A 17,275-nucleotide genomic window follows, 5' to 3' on the forward strand; every position below is an offset into this window, starting at 1 on the left:
TACGTGATGCGTTTCTGGTCTCAAATTGTAGCTTTTTACTTCTTACAGTTTATAAATGTGTGAATTTCTGTCATGATGCTTATTTTCCATAACACTGAATGTTGTAACAAAGGTAATAAAGAGTTGGTTATTATTATTAAGTCTCTTTCCGGCTCAGACTGCATTGGTTAAAGCGTATGGGGCTGTGTGACGTGATGAACGAGTGACTCGAAAAACCCGAAGACTCGAGATGAACTAATCAATTCTCTTTCCTTTAAACAATGAATTAATCTTTTCTGTTTCTTATTGCAGTTTTGTATTGTTTGTAGTGTGATCAACATTTGCGTTAGTAGACGTGTTAGGGAAGTAACACGTAACATTTTAATTGTATTTTGCTAAAATGAACGAAATGACTCGAAAAAAGATTCGTTAATTTTGCTGAACGAGACTCAAAGGTCAGAGTCTGTAAAATGATCCGAACTTCCCATCACTAATCACAGTATGGTAAGGGGCGTAACATATTTCCGTCACACGCTTGAGGAATTCAGCCAATCACAATGCACTAGATAGCTGGCCAATCAGAGCACACCTCGCCTTTCAGAATGATGAGCTTTGTAAAAATCGACACGTTTCAGAAAGGCGGGGCATAGAGGAGAAAAAATAATGTACAGTATGTGGAAAATATTGTGGGTTTTTTTACCTTAAACCGCATAAACACATTTCATTACAGCAAATACACAAAATAATATTCTTTTTTAGCAACGTCATATGACCCCTTTAAACTAATTTGTAGGTCCCTCACGCACGTAACACACACATAAAACAACTTTTGACAAATTTCCACAACATATTTACCAGTCAGGCAAAAGCAAAGCAAGCTCCGAACCTGTTTCAAGTGTTTTGAACCTCACAGCTACCCTCCGTCGATGAAACACTTAACAAACGTTCACTTTTGTGTTTATGTTATGTTTACCACATATGGCGCGAAACTCTAAAAGGGACTCGGAACAATTAAAATACCAAACGCTACATACAGGGATTTTTTATGTCATATTACAGTATATCACGCGTGCACCTTCACTGCCATCTGATTAATTAAAATTCTAATTAAATAAAAAATAAAACTCTTTCCGATCCATTTTAGTCATATTTAGGTGTAGCAGCTACTCCGGTGTGCTGTCAATTACTCCATCCATTCATCCATCCAATTCCCAAGCCGCTTTTCCTATGTGTAGGGTTGCGGGGTGCTGGAGCCTATCCCAGCGTTTTTGGGCCACATCAATTATTGAAATGACTTTTGTCTGTTTCGTCACGAGGTCACGTTAGTATTGTTGTCTAGATATCAAAAAGATTTGTTACGTTTGTGCAAATTGTGTCTCCGGAGGAATCTCTCCAGGAGCTCACAGATTACATGCTCAAACGGGACAAGAGGTGGACAAAATGTGCAAAAGATGCAATCATATTTTTGTTGAGCATATTCAAGAGCAGCAAGAACCCACCAGGAAATGAGACTGGCACCCAGCTATCTAAATTTCATCTCGAATTGAATAGCTGAGCAGGTTTGCATGTCGATATTGTGGAGTGGCTGCAGATCCGTGTGCCGCATCCCGTAATTCTGCCACCTACTGAGATTTAACCACAACCAATATGCTTTCCATTAGCCAACCCACAGGAACAAGCAGGCAGAGGATACGGGAAGCTGGAGATGGAATGGGGGCTTTGTGAAGGACATATTCAGGTGTGACAGACAAGCAGACAAGGAGAGGAAAAAGCAGCTGATAGAGTGACAAAGTGGAAATATTATTCACATGTATTTACATGTGGCTCTTTCACATACTTTCTCAAAAGTATGTGAGCCCATGGACTTACCATAAATTTCTGTATGGGTCATACATTTTGATCGGATCTGATCTGATCTGCAGCAATAGTTGAGAACTTTAGCATTACATAACGTGATCACAAATGGATCCTCTGCAGTGAACGGGTGCGGTCAGAATGAGAATTCAAAAAGGACGATCAGTTAATATCTTATCAAGCGAACATCTGCGTGTTGTAAGAAACAATTCCATCAAGGCATTTTAACCTTAAACCAGTCTATAATCCATAATTCATCATTCTTTATTTAAGAATTATTTCTTAGCCGGAAGCAACAGTTAAAAACATCTTATTGAAGAATTTGTTTATTACAAACACAGCTTTTATACAATATTGTGATGTTTTTATCAGCTGTTTAAACTCTCATTCTGATGGCACCGATTCACAGCAAAAGATCCATTGGTGAGCAAGTGATGTGACGCTAAATGTCTCTAAATCTGTTCTGATGAAGAAACAAACTAATCTACATCTTGGATGGCAAATTTTCATTTTTGAGTCAACTATTTAAGTCCCAACACAGTCAGTTTATAAAATTTTCACACAAATAATGATGCATTTTCATGTCTTTATTGAACTTTTAAAGCACTTGACAGAAAAAGTATGTGAACCCTTCACAACAGTCTCACTCTCCTCTTTATAAAACTGATTGTCCTGATGCATCAACCATCTTCTGATGAGCTTCAGTTGGCAAAGAGATGGCCTTACATTTTCCTATTAAAATCTCCTCATAACCTTTTAAATTAATTGTCCCGGAGGATTGCAAGCTGTCAAGGCCCTGAGGGATGAGGTTTTGATGTTTCACATTTTATGACCAATTAATACAGACACTGAAGAATTTATAAACATTTTCTTGCAACAGCATATATCTGCAGAGTGTGAAGATTGTGACAGCTCAGATTTGCAAGTGTTTTTCTACTATTAAAGCAATTATATACAAGATGGACTGTTCTTATTTACTTTCCACATATGATAGGAAAGCTTTCAGCAAGGTGAATTTGCCTCATTTTGTTTTCTCAGGAGTCAGAGACAGGTGTTAATTAACACATGCTTGTGTGTGCAAGTGAATCTGTAGGTGTTTTTACGAGCTATTAAATGCATCACACCAAGCAACAATTTCTCGCAGGTATATCACCTTCACGACTGGCCCTTATTATCCTTTTATCTACCTTCCAGGAAGCACCAGGTGCCACTCCCAGCCAGTCCCTTAATGCCAAACTCAGAGACAGGTGTTAATTAACACATGCTTGTGTGTGCAAGTGAATCTGTAGGTGTTTTTACGAGCTATTAAATGCATCACACCAAGCAACAATTTCTCGCAGGTATATCACCTTCACGACTGGCCCTTATTATCCTTTTATCTACCTTCCAGGAAGCACCAGGTGCCACTCCCAGCCAGTCCCTTAATGCCAAAACCGATGCCACTTTTTCCTGACAATAATAAGCAGAACGTGGCATTCATTATAAGCTCTGACAAGACCAGGCTTCCCTGTAGAAAAAGTAAACTTGCTGCACTCTCACTGACTACTGCGCATCATTCTTCAAACTTTTGTCTGCTCTGCTGAATGCAATTTGCATCTGTACTGAAATACACATTTCAGTACCATTCACAGCTCACAATGGCTCTAGCTCTCATGCTGACCTTGCAAAAGGTTCACGCATTTGCATGCCAGGAATTGTGTACTCCCGAAGGACAGCCACAATGTACTTCAATTTAATTCAGCATAATCTGAAAGCAGTTCGGTCATCAGTCGTCTGGTCGTCTAATTTGAAAATTACAGCATGTATCTTCATCTCTAACTAGCATGGAGAATGTGACTCAACCCCCTTTGCAATGATAATAGTATTTATCTGAGCTACTTAGACAGGGAGCTTCTCAGACTGATATGGATTCCCATAGGGGCCTCTACACAACAGGAAACTTGGGTTTTAATTATGAGTTGCAGACTCAGCTTTCTTTCATAATGGAGAGTGAAGTTGAATGTATAAAGCGTCTTCTAATAATTTGAAGGTAAAATGTGTCAATGTTAAAATATGTATTTACTTGTCCTAGATTATCCCGGTGTCTTTTTTGAGCAGTCACAAACCAGAAGGATTCCCTTCTGCACTGAAGATCAAGAGATCATTATGCATGAGAATTTATATATTTTATCATTTATGTTGCTCCAACAAGCTTAACAGAAATAAAGCTTTACAATTATAGCATTTAAGCCATTGTTCAAAACCACATGCTCACCAAGGTTGCATTTATTTGATAAAAAATACTGTAAAAACAGTAATATTGTGAATAATTATATTAACATTATGTGAACTCACAATGAAATGTGTCTTTAAAAATGACAAATATAGCCAACATTTCATATTGTGCTACATGATCTTTAAGCTATCTCCAGGTAAGCAAGTACATATCATAGGGAAATGGGGTATTAATAGGTTAATAAATCAATGTTATTGGTCTTGTTTAGTGCTTTTTGCTTTCATAATATCCCATCTAAAGCATAACTTAACCCTTTAACTGACATCTCTACTGTACAGTAGACCTTAATTTGATAGGGAATAAATCTGTCAAAAAGAGGAGATGAGAGAGCAATCTTTCCACATCTCTGGGGGGGGGGGGGTCCAGTTTTTAAGGGACAGCGGGAGGTTTAAAAATTTAATGGAAAGATAAAGAGCTAAAGCATGGGATTAATTTATGACATTATGTCTTGTATGGGGCAAAATGTTGAGGCCCCTTTATCCAGTTTGGATGCGTTTCATTCTAATTGGTCAAGGAGCCTAATTCTTTTTATGACTAGTAGCTTATGATTCCATTATAATGTTGAAATTCAGACAAGTAATGAGTTTACATTTACTATATTATATGAAATCACCTACTACAGTCAGTCATTAAATACTATGGGCCTAAAAAATGTGTAATTTTCTTTCAGGTATACCTTTTTTATTATATTGATGTAATATTTTCTTCATTCTATTTATTTATTTATTTTCATTTAACCTTTTGATACACAATACCCTGTTGGGGCAACTTAATGGCTGCACGTTGTTCTGCACTATGTTCCACCACTTTAAGACAAATGGATTTGTTGTGTTTTCATATTCAAGAGATTATAAGCTAGATGCAGCTTTTTTGGGTTTGCATAGAATGTTCTTCGACTTTTAAGCATAATAAATTTGTTTATGAGTAAAGATTGAACTGTTGAAAGCAGTTATTTTGAGTTAGATGCCAAATGTTCTCCAATTTGACATTGAAGGGGTGCATACAACATATTTGCCTCAACTATAGTTGTCGGACATTCAAATGCGATTTTCAAGAAAAGAAAAAAAACCTGGGGAATGTTAACATGACTTTATGCATGAAACCATTCAGAACAAATTTGGGCACAAATGGGTTAAAAAATACAATATATATTCATTTTAAAGCTTTTATTTTATATATTATATTTATATTAATTTAAATTAAAAGCTTGATATTAATTCTTAAATTATAATTGCTCACATTGCAAACACTAAAGTCTCAAATCCAAAGAGATATTCTTTATAAAAGTTAAGAGTCAACCACACCTACCTAAAACGGCTCGTTTAAACATGCCCCCACGTCTACGTCGTGCTGTGTGGGAAGATTCATAACGCCGCCCAAATGTTCACACAAAGAAAGATTAAAAGTGAGTTTTTTGGGCAGTGTAGAGTAGGGCTTGTTTGTCATTTCTCCGATCACAAATGCAGACATGGTTTTATGTTTACGCGGCGCAATGCAACGCGTAAAAAAAATACAGTATATGTCATTATCATCCATAATTATGTCCCCACTGGATGCAACAAATGCCTCGTTTATAATGGGTTTTAATGTTTTTGTCTCATCGCTCCGGCCGGACAGGGCATCACAGTATGGTAAGGGGCGTAACATTTCCGTCACACGCTTGAGGTATTCGGCCAATCACAACGCACTGTATAGCTGGCCAATCAGAACACACCTCGCTTTTCAGAAAGATGAGCTTTGTAAAAATCGACGCGTTTCAGAAAGGCAGGGCATAGAGGAGAAACAATAATGTACAGTATGTGGAAAATAATGTGTTTTTTTAACCTTAAACCGCATAAACACATTTAATTACACCAAATACACAAAATAATGTTCTTTTTAGCTACATCATATGACCCATTTAATAAGCCTGTAGAGTATTTACAAATCTATACCCTGAACTACTTTGTCTAGCTAAATGAACAATCTTAAACTAACAGAATTGTTTTTGTCCTTCAGGATATGACTGAATTCCTGCACGTAATCTGTCGTCTAATATATGTTTCAGAGAGAGAGACTCGTCCTGTTACCTGACTGGTTAAGTTAAGCCCTATGTGCTGTTTTCCATCAAACCAATCATCTCAATAACCAGCTCTGGCACAAGTACAAATGCACACACACCTGTCTTCACATTATGTGCTTTATTGTCTTGTCAGTTACAATCAGTTTCCAAGACATGCTGCACATTTAAAGGGCCTACTACTCTTGATCAAAGTGAAATATGGAAAATGGCATCCCTATATGCTTTTTTTGTTTTACACGTGATGTGGCTTTCGAAAACCTTTGTACCGTGCATTATCCATGCATCTCACCTGCCTATGACGCACACTTTCTGAGTGCCCTTGACTCTAGCTCTAGCTACTTTTCACATTACACAGTAAATTAGAGCATGTTGCACTTTTAAATGTGTGAACAACAAGTCCAACACAGAACATCCCTGGAAGCCTAAAGTGGAAACGCATAGATTGTTTATGTCATCCTCTGACTGCCTCATGCATACAAAAGCAATGCAAGCGGGGGGGAAACACAAATTCTATCTCACCTCTGTTTACTTTTCATTCTCCTTCATTTTGTTTACTGACACGAAGCGACAAAAATAAAACTAAAAGACATAAATCTCACGCCTCTGAGGTAATTTTCATCACTGAAGTCAGTGGTCCACATTATCTGATATTACTGTCAACAACAGCCTGGAGCGTGACACTTGCATTCCATATGCAGAGCATGTGATTTACAGTGTAATATGACCAAGACAAAACCTAAAGAATAAAAAGGGGCCATCAGCATCCATGAAAATTATTATGGAATACATTACCCCCCTAAAAAACATGAGGGCTTATAGTAACAACCAAGCCATATGCTATGTGTGAAATGAAAATAAGACAAGCTGACCGCAGCTGTGTCTGTTTTTAATCCATTCCTAATGAGCCAAATGCTGTCCAGCATTAGCCCTTTGCTGAAATATCGTCCCTCTTTTACCTCTTAGAAGCCTCATTAGCTAATCAGGACCCTGTTATTTAATAAAAGTGCTATAGTTTTGTCCAGGCCACACTAATCAGCATTATTGTCAAAAACCCCTCGACCTCAATAAGACTGAGTTTGGGCAGAATGTGACAAGTCTATGTGATAAACTATATGGAGTACTGAGACAAAGAGGCTCATTTAAAGAACAATGTGTGACCGATTGAATCTCCAAAGGGTCATCGGGCTTGCCAGAGCCCAGGTGTAAAGGGAAAATGGGCCCTTTCTGCGAGAGCCCTTCTACTCTCATCATTTTTCAAAGTAGGGCAGCCATCACAGCTGCACCGTGAATCAGAAGTGAAATTACCATTGGAAATGGGGAGCTTAGCACTCTGGCATGACGGAGGAGTGTTGCAGGTGGACGAGTGAGACCGCATAAAGTAGCCTGTAACCATCCTGAAGAGAGACATTTCATTCTGGGAGGAGACGCAGGGCAAACAGCATCAATCTGGCTGAGCTGGGTGCCATCATAGAATGTGAATATGTGCTTTTGAGGGTGCCAATGAAAGTCAAGAAGCTTTTTTTTAAACTGGAAAAACATGGCTATGCTGACATTTCTACAAAATGATTTGTTGGTTTTTGCACATTTCGCAGCACCTTCAAAGTTAAAGGGATTGTTCATTCTAAAATGAAAATTCTGTCAACTTATCATCCCTCAATTTGATGGTAGCTATTGACTTTCATAGTATTTTCCCATACTATGGAAGTCAATGGCTACCGTCAACTGTTTGGTTACCAACATTCTTTAAAATATCTTCTTTTGTGTTCAACAGAAGAAAAAAACTCAGGTTTGGAACAAGTGGAGGGTGAGTAAATGATGATAGAATTTTCATTTTTGGGTGAACTATCCCTTTAAATGTCCAGTGAATGTTACTAAAATCACATTAGATTTTATCTGAAAAAGATTCATGTGAATGGCAATATTTAATTATTTTGGTCTTTGCATATTTTAAGGCACTTTCAGGGTGAAATGACCAGTGATTGGTGCTTAAACCATTCAGTTTCATCCAAAAAATAATATGAATGACAACATTTTACTATGTTGGTTTTAGTATGCATTGCGGCACCTTCAAAGTTAAAAGTCCAGTGAGTGTATTGCGGTTGAAATAACACCACATATTGTTAAATAAACCCTTCCCTAAACTTAACCGATAGTGTTAACAAGAGCAAACGTGAGATAAAAATGCATTTGCTGAAGCAACCATGCTGTTTTAGTTTGCTTCTACAAGTTTTTGAGCTCTTTTGTCAATACTGACTCGTGCTTCACGGGCCTCGTACCCAAGCGCTCGGCATCGTAAGTGTACCAGGTGAGTTAACGAGCAAGTGTACTATGTCTGAAAAGCAATACTTATGGAACTTATTATGTGATGCAAATGGTTGCACTATGGTAAAAGTGTTTTAAGGTCATGTAATAGTATTGTGCAAGGATTTATGTGAAAATAAATATTTAATCATGAATATTAGGGCATTGTAATTATCATTTGTGTGTAAAGAATTAAATGTTGTTGGTGTTTTACTGCCATTAGTGATCATTTCAGCTGGAAACTGAAGTGAATTGTATCTATATACATTTTGCAAAAATGTAGAGGCATGTTTTTTCATTGAGCCTGTGTGTATTTGTTTTAAGAAAATGGTTCTGAATGACAAAATAACTGCAATTTAGTAGCACAGTATGCTTATGCATAGCAGTGTACCCGTGCTATACACACAAGCCCTCTAGTATCTTTTGTTCATTGTAGTGTGCAGCATAGAATTAGAGTTTTATGCCATTTGGCAGAGGGTCTTTCGGGAAAGGAAGGATTTTTTTCCAATGTAATCACGCTAATGGTTTCCAAGTCCACAGCGGAGTCGGTGCGAACTCTGGCATGGCTTCATGCTTTTAGACACGGCAGAATGATGAGCGCTGCCTAGATTAACATTTCATTTTCACGGTGCCAATCAACTCAGGTAAACAGAGCCACTCGCTGTTCAAACCTCAGGCAGATATATCTCAGCAGAGTGTTATGCATGGGAAGGATACTAAGGGTAGCAAATAGTCAAGATGAAGTCCGCCTCTGACGGCCTCCCACTGCTAGGTACAGACCCCATCGTTCCCCTTTCAGAACCCAATGCATTCTTGACAGATGAATTGGATGCTTCCCAGAAGGAAATTAGGATTGATTCCAAAAACGAAAGGCAGGGAGTATAAGGCAGCAGCAAGAGATTCAGTAAAAAATCAATAAAAAAACAATTACATTTTTAGAAGCAACTGATAAGGTCCTCCAGTGAAGATGTCACTAAAGGTCGAAGTTCAGCTGATTAACATCAGCTGCCCCTGCTGGAACATTCCAGAATTGCATCATTATGCATTTGGAAAACAATTTAATTCAAAAACAGATCACATACAAGTTATATTTTTTATCAGGTCATACATTATCTGGGAATTAAACCCATGATCTTGCTAGCTCCATGTTATGCTGTTTAATCTACATTAGCAGCCAAATATTTTTTTTTATGCAGCCAAAAAACTTGATGGAAATTCTACATTTCTATCAGTATATTCTAAAAAAAAAATGCATTTTTCCATGTAAAATAATTAACAGAAAATATAGCACCATACTAAATAGAATTTTTTTTACATTTTTGCTTTCTCCAGGCGTTCATGTAGCGCAAACAATAGAGAACAGCACTAGCAGCATCAAGGTCATGGGGGTTAGATTTCCAGGAAAAATGAGAACTGTTCAAATGTAAATGTGTGCCTTGAATGCAATATTCAAGTTGGTTTGGATAAAAAGTGTCTGCCAAATGTAAATGTATAATGTATAATGTAAATGTAAGTATTAAAAACCTTCTTCAAGCAGAATCAGGCCTGTGTGGAGCGGTACTGGGCATGCTGTGAATTCATTTTTTATTTGTTTCCGCCATCCAAAGCTGACATTTCACTAAATGCATGCATTTTAGAAGCTTTTGGCAAAGCTCTGTGTAACCTTCACTCTTGTTGTTCATCCAAACGTCAACCGTATACACCTAAGAACGAGAGCAAACATGATGGGGCAGCTATTTTCCCTGATGACTCCCAACTGCAAAAAGCTGATTGTTTGTTTGATTCCTAGCTTCACTCCTCAGAGATATCCAATGATTTAAACCCCCTTTTTTACTCTCAGGGATGTCTATTTGAAATTGAATTGAAGCGTTTAAAGTTGTGATTTGAATGTATATAGAAGGATCAGACTCTGAGCACACTCTTGTCTATTTGAGTTAGTCGGAAACATTTGATGAAAATCCCATCCTCATCCTGTGGATTGTGCTCAGTAAAGCTGTGGAAAGACAGGATTGTCAGAAACATGACAGTAGTGCGAGTGGATTTGGCAAGTGAAACATTCATAAAGCTCTGTGTGTGTTTGTTATAATCTAAAGATTTAGCATACAAAAGTACAGCATAGTCTCATGTATCTGTCTGATATGTATCTGCTCATTCATCTGCAAGCATTTTTGTGCTGATCTTAGGAAAAAAACATGAAAAATGTAAATGCAATCAACTCGATCTAGCAGCGTTACACAATATCTGGAGGGCATCAGCTGTGCTTTTTCATGTGAAACCTCAGGGCAATTGTCCAACCTATGAATAAAATAATTTTTTTATCATAATTGCATAAATACGTTAATAATAAAGGAAAACAAGCATGGTGCAACATTATTTTGCATGCTACTAAATAAACAATGGAAAAGTTGTTTTGCAACCAAGCTTGAAGTAATTAGCATAAATGAAAATAAAACCCACTGCTCCAAATCAATTCTTAAGGGTGTTTATACCAACTTTCCATTGCCACGGGCCGTTACTTGTGGGTGGTTTATTGCTTCTGTTCTGCATTCATATTTGTAAACAGTTCTAGACTCAGCATGGAACACATTTGTTTTAATGCATACATGCTTATTTGTTTTCCCCAAAATTAAAAATAGATAGATAGATAGATAGATAGATAGATAGATAGATAGATAGATAGATAGATAGATAGATAGATAGATAGATAGATAGATAGATAGATAGATAGATAGATAGATAGATAGATAGAAAAGAGCAGAGTGAGCATTCTGCAAAGCATCTTCTTTTGCATTCCACTGCAGAAAGAAAGTCACACATGTTCGGAACGGTGTGTGAAGGAATAAATAGGAACATTTTCATTCTGAGTGAACGATCCCCTTAATAGTGACATTTGTAAAGGAACTGTCCTCTTATGGTCTATCAGCTCATGCAATTTTGTCTCATTCTCATCAGTGAGAGGTTCAACACATCTTCAGTGGAATTACACCGGGATTTGAAGCGGCATCATCAGGATAAGGCAAGGAATCATTTTTACTACTAAAGAGTCACTTGAATGTGAACCATCCCAAATGACATATTAAAGTGTCTGCCTCTCTTGCTTCTCTTACTTTTTGTCATGCTCTCACTCTCTCTTAAAATTCATGCCTTGTATGCTCAGCTGCACTCATGACAACAATGCATCAATCACTGGCAGTTGTAATTAAAAACATAATCATAATCTTCTGGATGGGTTCCTGAGTAGCATTTAGTCACATTTCGATGTTCAAATCAAACCCAAACATTCCAATATTAGGGGTAAAATATATAGAAAAGCTATATATAAATTTCTAAATTAAATCTGTTTCATTGATAATTAACTAGTACCTTTAATTCTAAATAGAAAATTCTACTCAACAGTTCTCATGGCAGGTTTGAAATGCATTCGGATATCCACTTACACTCAATAGAAGCACACAAACTGTAGCACAGAAAATCGATTACCGGGAATCGGCAGAGAAAAGGATAGCAGCTCACAGCTGTCTAAAATGCTAAAGAGTCGAGCTGAGAAGTGAATGGTGTAGTAGGCCAAAACACTGACAAAAATGGAACTAGAAAAGAAAGGAACAGAGGAAAGAGGAGTAAAGAAGACTTCTGGCGGGTTTCCAGGTCCATCTTCAGAGTGTCAGCAAGATCAGGCTTTGGAAATTTACACAGATGATATCATGGGAAGGGGCAGAAGTATTATTGATTTTTCACTTCATGGACGTTTATGAGATTTGATGTTTGCACCTACACTAAACTACACTAAGGCTGTAATCCCATCTGGCTTTCAAAGAAAAGCAACTGACATTTCAGAAAAAGCACGAAAAGCCTTGCATGCATAATTTTAGCTTTAATAACTCCCATGCGCAAGGCAAAAAGCAATATGTCATTGTTATAATTGAACTTTGAATATACATAACTCCACCCTGGTGTTCAATTAGTGAACGACCATGAGGGACAGTCATGTTGACGGAGAGAATGGAGCTGACCACTAATTAATGTGTCACAAGATTAAAATGCAGGTTATTTCAAACGATTGTACCAAAGGAGTAATTACTATACCACATTCAATATATATATACGTATATATATATATATATATATATATATATATATATATATATATATATATATATATATATATATATACACACACACACACACACACACATAGGCTTCGTAAATCTGAGCTCACTATGCTTGCAATTAATTTTTTTCTGATTTAATACAATGTTTTCTATGCATTTTATTTGATCAGGTTAGCAATTTGACTGAAACATAACTTCTTAATGTCTGGTCAAATGTACTATTGTTTTACATTTCCCCACACAGATTTCACAATGGTTTCAAGTTGGTCACCAACAGAAAGCTGCTTGGTTTGACTTGAAAGTGATTGAAAGTAAGCTGTGCATCATATATTGCTACACTATTAAGAATATTGACCATCTGCAAAATTTCAACAAACACTCTCAAAAAGAAAGGTTCTTAATTGGAATCAATGGTTCCATGAAGAACCTTTCACATCAACGGAACCTTTCCATTGCCCAAAAGGTACTTTATAGTGGAAAGTGCAAAAAACAATGGTTATTTTTAGAACTTTTCTTCAGAATGTTCTTTAGAGAACCTAAGTTGATTCTTCTATGTCATTGACCTGAAAACCCCCTTTTATTTCTAAGATTTCGCTGATGTGACTGCAACTTTATCTGGTTTGTCAGCCTTTCGCTTCAATGTCAGCAGCACTCGAGCTACGAACTCAACAAGTTTGTGTAAAAATTGGATGAAAATGTTCTCCACAATGATTTGAGATGATCCAAAGAGCATCTTGTGGTTAAATGGAACATCTAATTGTCTGTACCAAGAAGTTCACGTGATCAGTGTCACAAACGTGCTTATTTGATTACCTCAGAGCAGAATCTGAAATATCTCTTTTGTCATAATATTTCTTTGTTTTCATTTGTTTCATTTTTTTATCCTTAAACTTTCTGTTTTCCCTCAGATTTATGTGATTTTGAATGCCACATTTTCAGTGTGTTCTCAGACATGTAGTTCCCACTGGAAGATTCCTGGTCCTGCTGTCTTTTCTTTCTTTCTTTCTTTTTTTTTCAACTTGAAAATGCTTGCCAGCACACTAATGTATCTCTCTAATAAAGAATAAAAGCTTTCTGCAGGGTCAGAAACAATCAACCCAGTGTGCATGGAGCCTGGTCCAAGTACCGCATGTCCATATGTGAACTAAATTATTATGTCAGGAATCCATCATAATAATTCCTTTCAGGAAGACAGGTTTTTATGTCTGCAATATTGAATGAACTGGAAGTCCTGTGGGCATTGTTAAGTTTATGGCCGGCGCGAGTGCTGGATTATGACCAGAGTCAAGTCAAGTCAAGTCACCTTTATTTATATAGCGCTTTTAACAATACAGATTGTGACAAAGCAACTGAACAGCATTAATTAGGAAAATAGTGTCAATAATGCAAAGACTAGACCAGACATACTGAAAAATATATATATATTTCCTTCAGATGAATATGCACTTACAAACCTAAAGTAACATATTCTTTAAATATAACTATAAATATAAATATAACATATTCAGGAAAGATGCATTTTTAAAAATGCCGCAAAACACACACAGTATCGCAAAAGTGACAACAGGAGGTCACCTGTATGTGAGAAATATGTAATGTGCCTGCATTTTATTTCATTGCTTATTTTGCAGTTCTCTGTTGGCCTTGGATGCTTTGAGACACTTTTTTTGACTGAATTATTCTCAAACATAAAAACGTTCAAACTGAGCAGACATACAGACTTAAAAAGTGACTAAGGGCTGACGGACCAGTGAAAATAATTAACTTACAGACTCCAGCACAGTCACATTGAAAACCATCTCAATGTTATGAAAGCAAAAAAGCACACGAGTTTGGGTTGAGGAACATTAATACAAGATTGCCATCTAGTGTTCATAGCAGGAAAAAGACAGTAGTATCTAAACCGGACAAAATGTATTTAAGAATACAGATGCTAATGAAGCTTATCAATAAAGTGTCATTTGCATTTTGGTGGTTAGTGTTTAACTCCCCTAAATATAGAAAAGCAAAGATGTATCATTCATAAGCCATGACTAAGCCACTGCGGATAAAGGTACCTGCTTTTCCAACAGGCAATGAAGTGTAAAAACTGCTTTAGATCTGTGGGATTATCCCATCATTTCATTAGGATTACAGACCAGTATGAGAGCAAATTGCTTGCAATTCCAAAGACCGGCTAAGTAAAGAAACGCATATAATGAGATTGAGGTTTCTTGTTCCTCTGAGGCTCAGTTCTGTCTTTTCTATTATCTTCCACTATGTTTGAATCTCTAAAGTGAAACTATCTAAGAGGAGCACTCTTGTAAAATTATGATTTCCTTTATTAATTGACTTTCACTCGGGGCTTGCTTCACTTTGCAGAAACACTCAATTATAGCACCATAGTGTCTCCAAGATCTAACTCAGTGTACAAAACTCAAACTAATCAAGGTAATATTCTTTCTTACTCAATTTTACACATCACCGTTAGACTGAGATCACTGAGATAGTACTGTAGTGTCTATACCAATTTTGAATCAGTTTGAATGTTTAAATTAAATTTTAGTTAAAATTTTAGCAAATTTGTTGCATGTCATTTTTAGTAGTTTTTGTTTATATATAGTTTTTTAGCGTTAACGGTTTTCACAATGTTTTTTTTTTTATCTGCTTTTATCATTCCATAAATCTGAAAATGCTGTCAAAAAATCCCCATGTTTTTAGGAGTTAAATCTTATATAAACCAGTTAAATAATATATGAACAAACCTCTCTGTAAAAACCTTCAGAATATAGACAGGAATACAGTTATAAAGTTTGCTGTTTGTAAGTGCCACAGAGGTATATATTTGTGATTTAATGCAGGATCAAAAAAAAAAAAAAACGTAATCTTAAGAAAACTACTTTTATAGATATGTGTTGAAATGAATGCGAATAGATACGTTCAAATACATGAAGTGTAATAAAATAAACTACTACTAAAATCCGCTAGTCTGACAAAAGGACTTTTTTTAAAACTGAAACTAAACTTAAAAAAGCCCAAAATCTCAAAAGTGTCCAGTGCTTAGGAAAAAAAAATCACATTGGTTTTAAGATTTTTTTTTTCATCTTTGCTTAATCTTGCTGTTTAGGTTGGTAACTACCTGCGTATGTTCAGAGGCTCTCTGTATAAGCGGTACCCGTCACTATGGAGACGTCTCGCATCCGTGGAGGAGAGGAAAAAGATTGTAGCATCATCACACGGTAAGTGATTCCTTTCCTTTTAAATTGTCTTAGTTCCTTGTCATAGTCTACTAGTCCTGCTTCTGGACAGCAGTTTGTGCAGTGTTCTTTTTGTGTTAGATCACGGTTACACAAATTTAGCCACCAGTGTGACCCTGCTGAAGGCGTCTGAATGTGAGGAGATCTTCGAGGGGAATGATGAGAAGTACAAGGCAGTGTCCATCAGCACAGAGCCTCCGGCATACCTCAGGTAAGGAGCCCGGTGATTTGCGTTGATGTTATATAGAAGTCAAAATGCAAAACAAGAAAATAATAAAAAATATAATAAGTACAGCACAATGTAGTAGGGCTGTTTTTATTACATATATGGACACTTCCAAGCTGTTTTGTAAATGGCACTGACATTTTTTTTAATATAAATTTTTGAACAGTGTATTCTATATAATCTCTTGATCTAGGTATAAATTATTTAGATGAAGATAATTTCTTGTTTTAAAATACTTTTGAGTGACTTTTTTGTTTCCATTTAATTCAAGGACTATTTTAGCTTCTTTCTTTTTTTGGCCAGTGTGAAACTATTTGCGTACTATGTATGTAGCCTAAAAAGATTCTTTTCAAGTTTGTTGTAACTCTGTATGTGAACTTAGGGAGCAAAAGGCGAAGAGAAACAGTCAGTGGGTGCCCACCCTGCCCAACAGCTCCCACCACTTAGACGCAGTGCCTTGTTCCACCACTATCAACAGAAACCGAATGGGACGTGACAAGAAAAGAACCTTTCCATTATGGTGAGATGAGTAACGAGAGGTGTTTTTTTTGGTGGCTTTTCGTCCATGTCTATTAGCTTTAAAAACATACACTGCCATTCAAAAGTTTGGGATGCGTAGGATTTTTTAGGAGATTAGTGATTAGAAATTATTTTATTCAGAAAGGCCACATAATTTTTTTTTTACAATTTGTATTTCACATTAATACTGTATATTAATATTAAGCTTCATAACTGTTTTTAACATAATAAGAAGTAATAATAAGAAATGTGTCTTGAGAACCAAATCAGCATATTAAAATGATTTCTGAATGATCATGTGACACTGAAGACTGAAATATTAGCTGTGGAAAATTTATCTTTGGCATGACAAGAATAAATTACATTTAAAATTCTATTAAAATATAGCTACATTTGTTGTTTTAAATTTGAATAATATTTAACAATATTACCATTTTTACTGTATTTTGATCAAATAAATGCAGCCTTCTGGTATTCATAAGAGACTTACCGACCCCAAAGTTTTGATTGGTCATTTTTGATCTAAATGTTGATAAAAATGAAATTTTAACAGTCTTTACAATCTTTCCCTTCTGAGAAAACAGCGCAAAATTATTTATGCCCTAATTTTGTCTGATATGATGCTGCTAGAATGAAAATGCCCCTCTTCTGCTTATTTCAGTAGGAACGAAAATGAGCTCATCAAGCTCATTTGACGGGTCTTTAAACATTTCT

The 17,275-nt window shown here is 36.3% G+C and overlaps 1 protein-coding gene across 1 annotated transcript in view; it reads left to right on the forward strand.

Moving 5' to 3' along the window:
• The first annotated feature begins 12,052 nt into the window (after positions 1–12,052).
• The window catches only part of LOC107595705 (SWI/SNF-related matrix-associated actin-dependent regulator of chromatin subfamily B member 1-like), a 9,453-nt gene continuing 4,230 nt past the window's right edge, over positions 12,053–17,275 (forward strand). The window contains exons 1-5 of the mRNA XM_016286200.1: positions 12,053–12,188; positions 13,169–13,221; positions 15,687–15,798; positions 15,919–16,027; positions 16,425–16,563. Coding sequence (XP_016141686.1) covers positions 12,053–12,188; positions 13,169–13,221; positions 15,687–15,798; positions 15,919–16,027; positions 16,425–16,563 — 549 coding nt within the window. The remainder of the gene's footprint in view (positions 12,189–13,168; positions 13,222–15,686; positions 15,799–15,918; positions 16,028–16,424; positions 16,564–17,275) is intronic.

This window comes from Sinocyclocheilus grahami, unplaced genomic scaffold, assembly GCF_001515645.1.
Source record: "Sinocyclocheilus grahami isolate Dianchi unplaced genomic scaffold, SAMN03320097.WGS_v1.1 scaffold207.1, whole genome shotgun sequence".
In the NCBI taxonomy this organism is placed as follows: Eukaryota; Metazoa; Chordata; class Actinopteri; order Cypriniformes; family Cyprinidae; genus Sinocyclocheilus; species Sinocyclocheilus grahami.